This window comes from Triturus cristatus, chromosome 6 (assembly GCF_964204655.1).
Source record: "Triturus cristatus chromosome 6, aTriCri1.1, whole genome shotgun sequence".
NCBI lineage: Eukaryota > Metazoa > Chordata > Amphibia > Caudata > Salamandridae > Triturus > Triturus cristatus.
The window spans coordinates 788,482,886-788,493,122 of record NC_140589.1 but is presented as its reverse complement, the minus strand read 5'-3'; the positions used below and the strand labels follow the sequence as shown (position 1 = coordinate 788,493,122).

Sequence of the window (10,237 nt, the reverse complement as noted above, 5' to 3'; positions counted from 1 at the left end):
GTGTCTAATATGGAAGACCATGCAACCATGATGCCCTATAAATTATATGATCCAATGAAGGAGCCTCTTTGTTACCCTATAGGTTGTAGCTCCCCTTCCAAGAGAAATGCTAGGATCACTCGCTTCTGAATATTGGTCTCTTCCACTTGCTGCTGTCATTACTAGTAAAATACTAGTAGTGACTATAGAATATCCAATGCGGTAGAAGATAAAGTTACTGCACCATGGTCATGGTTTTCTATTGATAGTGTCTCTATAGTGATACATCCACCCTTCTCATCTTGGATTGGGAAGTATAGTTATCTTGTGTTTTCTGAAGATAAATTTTAGTTTGCTCCAAGCCATTGGTCTACTTAAAATCTTGATCATGGTAGAAATGTTGAAAGAACACAGAGAGAAAAAGGTGGGACCTAATTCTGTGAATGGTTTAAGCATAGTTTAGAAACATAATTTGTCATGGTTCTAATAATGGTCCTAGAAATATGGTACATGATATTGACTTTTGACTCTATAGAAGATATAAATTGTGGAGAACTAGTAAAAGAAGCAAAGTATCCAGAATGCAAAGTCATCTAATGTTATTTTAGCTTTATTGACACAAAGAGACCACAATACTTGTATTCATTAGCACTGCATCAACTTACAAACCCCCCAGGAAAAGAACTTAGAGCCATGTGAAACAGAACATAGAACTGAGCAGCACAAGTAACTGCTCTGAGAAGCTTCTTTGTGAGACATAGGTAAATGGGGCAGAAATGGGATGCGCGCGGAAAGTAAAAATTACTGAAAGGTTTTTAACATTTTCTTTTGTTGGGTTTATCAGTTCAAAACAGCCATGTGAAATAAAATAAACCAAAAGGTCTTGCCATGTCAATCTATTGGCTTTGCTAATGCCTTTTGGCGATGATCTACAGCATTGACAAAAGCATTTTTCCTGATGCTTTGCAGATTGGGCAAAAGAAAAAAAGGAAAGAAGGGGCATAGCTAAGTGAGCTTAAACAAAGCCAGTCAGGACTGACCCCAAACAAATGGACGATCAGGAACTATGGCTCAGGGTGCTAAGATTCCCTCCAGATGAACGCCTCCATGAAGGGGCAACGATAGGTAACATGTGTTCAAGACTTATGAAATGGACAAGCATGTGGCAGATGCAACTGGGACACCCCCCACCCCGAAAGCAGAATACTGTCTTACAGATTTACACTTTAATACCAAATTTGTATAATCTCAGGATTCACTGCTTGCTCATATATATGACTGGGATTTTATCTTAACTGTTAAGATGTTATTTGTATGTGCTGTAACTGCTGTATTTGCAATTCACTGACAAATAAAACCTAAGATTACTGCATGATTGATTGTGAAATTGCAAAACTTGATGTAACTCATGAAAATGCAGTAAAATAAATCAGATCATTTGTAGGGTAAGTTCAGATTCTGCAGTTTCGCTCCAGAGAAGCATCATCACAGCTCTGATACTTTGAGCACCATAGGCACTGAGGGTTCAGATACTTTCTTAGGTGGCCTGGTTAGTTTTGACTCCAAGTGCACAGACAGTTACCCTGGCAGAATGAATGAAGATTGTTTTGTGCAAAAGGTGAAGTTAAACAAAGTACAGCAGAGGGTGCGAGTGGAGGTTCGGGAGGAAGAGGAAGGAGAAAGCACCACACAAGGAAGAGTGCAACACGGAATGAGAGAGAGCAACAGGAAGAAGCATATGATGAAACACAAATAGGAGTAGCAACAGGGAGTGCTGGGTGGGGAGAAGCAAACAAGAGATAGAATAACATGGAGGGCGGAAAGAGAAGCATACAAGGGCGAGAACAAGGTGGGGCTGGGGGAGAAGCGAATGATAGAAAGAGCACATGAGGGCTGGGGAGAAGTACAACTAGGACAGAACAACACAGGATGAAAGGAGAAGCACACAAGAAGGGAACATCACAGAGTCTGTCGAGAAGCACTTGAGGGAGAGAGCAACACAGATAACAGGAGGGGTGAAGTACACAAGTGTGCTGGTCCAGCCCAAGTGTGCGGGCAGGGGTGGGACCATTCCTGCTGACTGGCAGCAGGACAAATCGGCCAAAGGTTTAAAGTGCGCATGTTGGATTGGCCCGCTGCCTTGCAACGGCCAGCCCGCTACGCGTACTTCAGACGTCTCCAACCTGAACTGTGTGAGACAGCCGGATGAAGTGCAGACACAGGCCCCCAGTCTCAATAGGACAGCAGGGTTAGCATACTCAAACCAATCATGGCAATTGAGGTAAGTACATGTTATCATTTTTAACATTTAATTGTAATTTTAAAACATTAAGGTCAGCGACTCAGTTTCTTTTTATATTGTATGTCTTTTACTTAAGAGCTGCATTCAGTAAGAGTGTTAGCTATTTCTGGGATGTTGCTTCTGAAATTATTTTATGTAGCAGAATACTCTTGTACATTGCATACGTTGGACTGAGTTGTACCAGGTGTTTTTACCTGCCCATGATTGAGAGCTCTGGAGCTGTGACTGAAGGCACAACAAGTTACTCACAGTGTCTGTCAGTGGGTCAAAAATGGCCTCTTGACAGAGCGCACAGAGAAGGGTCACATATTCCAGTTGTAAATGTGATTCTGTGCAAACGGGTGTCATGGTGCCCCCTCATGGGGCAACAGACAAAGCGAAAGTAAAACAAAATGCAGTGCTCTGTCACTCGCTGGTTGCTTAAATGTCATCCTTAACTTGTACGCATAACCCACAGGGATTCTCAGTTTTCTGAAAAAATTGTGCTTTGTGTCTTTAATATCCCCTAGTGAGTACTGAACAGATTAGTACTGGATTATCAGTAGCAAACAAAGCTAAGTACTGTAGTTTTCATTCAGATGAAAACTTCTTGGTTTAGCATTGCTGTGACTGCAGAGGATTTACATGGTAAAAGATGAGATGTGTCTATCATCATAGACCTCACTGGTGCCCCGAGAAAGATATACATCAGAAGATAACCTTAAAGAGCTTCTCCCTGGTATATACTTCTTGCTCGAGCACCAGATGTCTCGCATGATCTTCAGAAAGTAATTTCTAAACTCCACCCCCACAAAAGCATAGAGCACGGGATTTAAGCAACAGTGGAGAAAGGCCAACGCTTCAGTGATCAATTGAGCATAGGCCAGTAGTTTTTGATCGGAGCACTCATCGGAGAGTTTTGCTGCATTTACTATGATCACGATATTGTAGGGTATCTGACAAACCAGGAATACAACCACAACTGCAATGACAACACGTATGGCCTTGTGCCTTTGAGAATTGTGCGCTTGCAGTAGGGTTTTAACAATCAAGGAGTAGCAAAAAACCATGATTAGAAAAGGAAGGAAAAACCCCAAAAGTACTTGAGTACTCAAGCTCAGTATTTTCCATGTCCCGGCCGCCCCTATCTTGTATTGGGGTTCACAGACCCATTTGATTCCATTGATGTTGTTGTGTGTGTAGACTGTATTGAAGACATATGTTACACTGGTGAGTAGGACTGAGAATATCCAGACAAACACGCATATGATTCGCTTGTATGTCAACATTATTGCTCGACACCGGAATGACCGTGTGGCCTGCACAATAGCGATATATCGATCAATGCCTATGCACGCCAGTAGCAGCATGCTGCAGTTAAAGTTGATTTTGTAGACACTTTGGACAAGTTTGCACATGAAATCACCAAAGATCCATTCTTTGGCGCGATACACTGTCCAGAACGGGATAGTCAGAACAAACAGTATGTCTGCGGCGGCCATGTTTAAAAGGTATATGTCTGTCATTGACTTGGTTCTCTTATAAAATGTGAAAGTTAGCACCACAAAAATATTACCCACAAACCCTATGATGCAGATTAAAGAATATACAACAGGCAGTAATAGTTTTGAAAATGCCCTGATTTCCTCTTTGTTACAAAGAATCGAATTAGGATCATAATCCTCAAATGGAAATAGTTCAGATGGTTCTGAATATTCAGGTGATGTAGTATGCATGCCAGAACTTGATGTTTCATGGTATGTTGCAGGCGGAAAGCTCATCTCGGCGTACTGAAAAGGAAAATAACAGTGAGTTAAACTGTGCAACGGTACCTCCAGTGTGCTTGCATGTTGTACAAAGCAGTACACCTAAGAACCACTACTTGTGCATATTGAACTTTTCCTATGTATAATACAAATAAAAAAGATAAAAAAGACATCTTAAAACTGTTTCAATGCTTTTATGATTTAAATAACTCTAGATCTCTAGTTAGGCCTATAATATATCAACGTTTCACAATATGCTGTGTTCAAAATGTGTTTCAATTGACCTATGATGAAGATCAGAAGTGATGCACATTTGATTAAGAATTGGTGATCAAGACTCATATTTTATAGTAAAAATTGCGAAAAAATGCAATTAAAAAAGCAAAAATTATCATCCTAGATTTCAGACATTAAGGCTATTCACAAAGGTAAGTTACAGATGTGAGTGATTTACATGTGTAACTTTACTCTTACATTTCTGAGTAACTTTACTACTTTGGCTATTCATAAAATCTGAGTGTAAAATTACTCCAAACTGTAGACTTATCAGCCATGGCCCGTTCTTATGAGAGGAGGGGCCACTTAAACCCCCCGCCCCCTATGTCCCCAGCAAGAAGAGTGTCTGTCAGGCTGAGCAAAGGTCACCCTGACAGACACTGTTTTTGTTCAGGTCAGGCAGCCAGGCGGTAGACATGCATTAAATGTGCAGGCTCTTGGCTGTCTGAGCCGAAGACTTCATAGCTTCCGTGGGTGTGACCTCTTCAGCCTGGCAAAGCACTTTGAGGCCCTCCCCTTCATGATGACAGGAAACGTCATTGATAGCCTCGGACCTAGGCACTTTAAGCCCTTAAGTGCCCAGTGCAGAGTGTCTATTACTGACACCTCATCTGTCACAGAGAGTGGGGGGAGGGGTGCAGCAACTCTCACTGACCCCATCCAACTTTGTGACAAAGTAGGGACTGCCAATGATAGAAGACGCCAGTTCCAACTCTCCTGTGACCTCTGAGGCTTTCCTCTCCAAAAGCTGTGACAGGTAAGTGTACATTTGTTTAATGTTTGGTGCATGCTTGTCTGTTTGTATCTATGAATGTTTGGAAGTGAGTGTTATGAATAGGTGTGTGTGTATGCACAGATGTGGAATGCATGGGTGTGAGTGAGTGTGTATATGTGCTTGTGTGCCCTGCCTGCATCAGTCCCTGCTAAAATTATTGCCCAACACTGAGACTTACACATTTCTACACACTGAAAAAGGGGAAAGAGCCTGGCTTACTTAAGTTACTACTAATAAAAACAGTTATAAGTCTAGCACCGCACCTGGCCATCATTCAGCAATGCAACACCCTCCAATAGAAAATAATAGAAGCAGGGACTTACATGACAATCCCATAGGAGATAATGTTAATGCATATTAAATTATTTATAATAGTAAAACAATATGAATAATTATGATTTGATTGTAAACACATTTATTAAAATTGTTTTATTTAATTATTAAATATTTCAATAACCTTTTTTGATTTTAAAATCATATACCAATACATCTTATTAAAATACACAAAATACTTTCAATTAATTATAATTAATTTATACACCCCTTATAATTATTAATGCATAATAAAGACTTTTTCTCAGTTTAGTTGGGAGTTTATTTTTTAATTTCAACTTGAGTAAAATAATTTAATGTAATTTGATATATTTACATTAGTTAAAGTTTTATTAAAAAATGTCTTTATTAGTGTTCTAGCATTTTTTTATTTAGTTCTACATTTTATATGAATATGTTACATTAATTTACATTAATATTTAACATTAAATTATTTTGACAAACTTTTTCTAACTTTATTACACTTTTTTACTTTTCCCTACACTTTACCATGAGAATTTATTTTGCCATTGGGTGATAACCCTAAGGTAAGGTATAGGGAACTTTTACCTATACTTTACAATGGGGAGATCTCTACCCCAACTGCGAAAATCTCCTTACGGTAAAGTATAAATCACTCTCACCTAAGGTTCACCATACACATGCATAGTTCTGACTCGGTTCAAGGCTCTCCTGTGAGGTGCGGTGTGTGGTGTTCCCCCGGGCTCGTCCTTAGCCCTACCCTATTCAATTTTTATGTCACCACTTTGGCAGAGATTATAAAATCCTGTGGTATCACTTCAATATCCTATATGAACGACATGCACATTTTTATTAGTCTGTCAGATCAAACAGAAAAGTCCTCCACTCTTCTTAACTCCTGCCTTAAACACTTAGTGGACTGGATGGCAGCCAGTAGCTTAAAGCTTAACAGAGGTGATGGTAGTGGGCAACAATTCCATTAGGTGGATGGAAATGAGCTGGCCAATTACCCTGGGTAGCCATCATACCCCCACAACGGAGGTCAAAAGCTTAGGAGTCTGGCTGGATGGAAAACTGACAGTGGAAAAGCAGGTCAAGAAACTACCAGTCACTTGTTTTGGCTTACTTCACACTATAAGAAGACTTCTGAGATGGTTACCAGACGTAACACGTAGAGTGGTTGTATAAGGCCTGGTAATTTTCTCGACTCAACATGACTATGTCAATTTCTTATACCTTGGAAGCCCTAAGTCAGTCCTGAAAAGATTGCAGGTCATACACCAAACGCTGCAACATGTATCCTCTTAAAAATAAACAGATACCAATCAGCATGGACAGCACTGGTAGCCCTGCACTGGCTTCCAGTGGACAAGACAATTCATTTTAAGACTATGCCTTGTACATAAAGCAATTCATTCAAAAGTTTCTAAATTGCTCCAGGACCTTATTACCCCTTAAAATCCTGTAAGATAATTACACTCCACTAATCAGCTGCTACTCACTGTCCCCAGAGTTCAGAAAGCCAGAGCCGGTGGTCTTTCTTTTGCTTACATAGCCCCAAAGCTTTAGAACTCTCTCCTGCTACAAATTAGTAAAATTGAATCAGAATCGAAATTTAGGAAATTGCTTAAGACTAGACTGTTCGAGTAGGTTCTGCGTGATAGTTGCCCTGTGGCTAGTCAGCACTGGGAGGCCCTTCTGGGTAGCTATGCATTTTTATAAATCTAGAAGAATAGAATATTGTTACCTCAACCTAAAACAAGCTCTACCTTAATGTGGCATGTAAATTATGCAGCTTCCCTCTTATTTCAATCACAGTGCCCTTCATCTAGTGGATGAATTGGACAACCAGATGCCAGAAAACCTGGTATCAGTCTTGGCTTTCCCGTTTGACCTAACTCTGTGAATCTAGGTAATTCCTTTATTTCAGAGTGCCTCACTTTGCTTTAACATCACATTTGCAAGCACCATAAAATAGATCTGCAAACGGAAGAGAGATAGGCCAAAAACACCTGAAGACTGTTAGACCTGGCATCCTTGGTGTGGTTTGCCCCGATTGTTGGCTTTCTGACCTCCTGTTTTGCTGACATAATTTTTGCTGGCTTTAGGATTCTTGGCACTTTATCACTGCTTACTAGTGCTAAAGTGCCAGTGCTCTTTCCCTAAAACAAGGTAACACTGGCGTCTCCACAATTTGCATATTTGATTTACTTATAAGTTCCTAGTTGAGTGCACTACATGTGCCTAGAGCCTGTAAATTAAATGCTTCTAGTGGACCTGCTGCACTGATTGTGTCACCCACTTCAGTAGCTCTTTAAACATGCCCCAGCCCTGCCACTGTAGAGCCTGCGTGTGCAGTTTTAAATTGCCATTTCGACCTGGCAGGCGAACCCACTTGCCAGGCCCAAACCTATATATAAATATAAATATAGAGTCGGACACATTTCATAGTAGGTTATGCTATTGTTCTCAGTTCTATGAACCTATATTATAGTTAATTACTCTAGGTAAGGTGCCACAACGTTCTCAAGAGGTACTGCGGGTCTATCAACTACCAATATCATCAATTACCAAGTCAGTATCCGCTAATGCGTTATTCTATCTTGGATTCTGACAGCCGATTGCTAGCATATACACAAACCATATGCCACTCATTGACCCACCAGCCTATAGTAGTAATCACATCTTCTTCTTGTTATATATAACACTCATATTTGTTTCACAAATGTTTCTCCTGATGAGATATTGTTCAAATAATCCCCTCCAAGTTGCCAACAGACGGACCTGCCATTGCAGCTCCTGCACTCGATTCTTTCGGGGAGGGGAGGGTGGGGATGGAGGGGAGGGAGGAGAAGGGGAGGAGGGGGGGGGGCAAAGGGGTAAATGTACTTATGGCTGTTTCCACTTGCACATACCGGGTTCACCAACGATTACGTAGCCTTTTCCCATAAGATAAAACAGTTATATCACAGTTATATAGCGGCCTCTAGACCCAAAGATGACTCAGAATAAAAACAGAGAACCTAAACATTGTATCTCTAACTGTTAAGTGTCTAAACCACCCAGTGAAACGCAGAAAAATCTTTGAGTCCTTAGCCAAAACTAAGGGAGACATCATTCTTCTCCAAGAAACAAAATTATCAGAAGAGGATGCAGGCTATATTGAACACAACTGGATCTCTCATACTTCATGCTCACCGGCAGACCATAAGAAAAAAGGTGTCATTACCCTTATAGCCAAAAAATCCAAAATCACCTCTATCTTACACACACACGATGAAGAGGGAAGACTACTAGTTACACATCTCCAGAGAGGAGACGACCCCATCCATGTGATCAATATCTATGGCCCTAACTCAGATGAGCCCAATTTCTGGGAAAAGGTCTCAAGTACAATTGAGAGCCTCCCCCAAGATGATCTTATCATAGAAGGCGGTGACTTTAACTTGCCGTTGGATCCTCTTATAGACCGTCAATCAAAATGCAAATACCAACCAACCCGCTCACACGAGGTCCTTCACAGAATCTGCTCCAAGTTTAACCTTAAGGACTCATGGCGCCTCCAATATCTAGATACAAGAGACTATATATTTTACTCAGCCCCACACAACTCCTACACTTGGATCGACTACATCCTACTTTCAAGTACTTTCACGCACCTCATAGATCAAACAGATATAGCCCCTAAACTAGTCTCAGACCATTCCTGCATCAGCACCAAACTTGAAGGTACCCACCCTATCCTACCACCGAATAGGTGGCGCTTTAACAATGAGATACTCTCTGACTCAGAAAACAAATTGAAAATCGATACAGCAATTAAGGAATAAATTGGAGAAAACGACCTCCCAGATATAAGCACTTCCGCTTTTTGGGATGCGCTTAAGGCGACCATTAGAGGGGTCATTATTGGCATCAAAGCACAGATCACCAAAAAACTAAATCTAGAACTGGAATCACTAGAAAAATAAATCAAATCACTTGAAATAAAACATACTGAGGAGATAGATAACAAAGACGTCCTTGACCGGCTGGTTAAGAGGCAATACGAATATAATAAAATTGTGAGCAAACGTGCGGGAGTATAGATTAACAAATTCAAGGCACTCAAGCTATTTGAAGGGAACAAAGCAGGCAAACTACTGGCCTCTTATCTCAAACACAAGCAGAGACAGTTTACTATCTCCTCGATTAAAGACTCCACCAATGTCATCCAAACCAAACAAAAAGAGATTCTAAGAGCCACTCCTTTAATGAGGATTTATCTAAAAATAAACTAACAATAGACGCAGAAGACTGCACCAAATATTTAGATTCACTAAACCTGCCAAAGCTAACAGAGGTAGATGGATCAGCGCTAGGAAACCCCATTTCGGGAAAAGAACTTTCAATCTTTATCAGATCAATTAAGAACAATAAAGCCCCGGGCCCAGACAGCTTCTCAGCCTCCTTCTATAAGGAGTTTGATAGATCACTACAACCTACCTTATTAAAATTATTTAACTCCATTGCTAAAGAGGGCTATATCACTAAATCAATGACGGAAGCCAATATCATTGTCATACCGAAAGAAGGGAAAGACCCTCTCTTAACAAAATATTACAGACCAATCTCCTTGATCAACGTGGACTGTAAGATTTATGCAAAAATCCTAGCTAATAGACTAAATGCGGTCCTCCCAAAATTAATCAGTAACTCGCAAGTAGGATTCCTCAAATATGTCCAACGACAACACTAGATTACTTTGTCATATCCTGGAGAAAGCTAAAATTACACCTGCCCCTTCTATCGCCATTACCCTCGATGCAGAAAAAGCATTTGACAGAGTATCATGCTCATTCCTGAAACACTGAAACACTGCATGTT

At 40.5% G+C, this 10,237-nt stretch overlaps 1 protein-coding gene across 2 annotated transcripts in view; it reads right to left on the bottom strand.

Moving 5' to 3' along the window:
- Positions 1 to 573: 573 nt before the first annotated feature.
- CCR6 (C-C motif chemokine receptor 6) overlaps positions 574 to 10,237 on the bottom strand; it is a 150,136-nt gene continuing 140,472 nt past the window's right edge. For both annotated transcript variants that reach the window (XM_085611367.1, XM_085611366.1), the window contains exon 3: positions 574 to 4,050. In XM_085611367.1, coding sequence (XP_085467493.1) covers positions 2,902 to 4,041 — 1,140 coding nt within the window. In that variant the 5' untranslated portion in view covers positions 4,042 to 4,050 and the 3' untranslated portion in view covers positions 574 to 2,901. The remainder of the gene's footprint in view (positions 4,051 to 10,237) is intronic.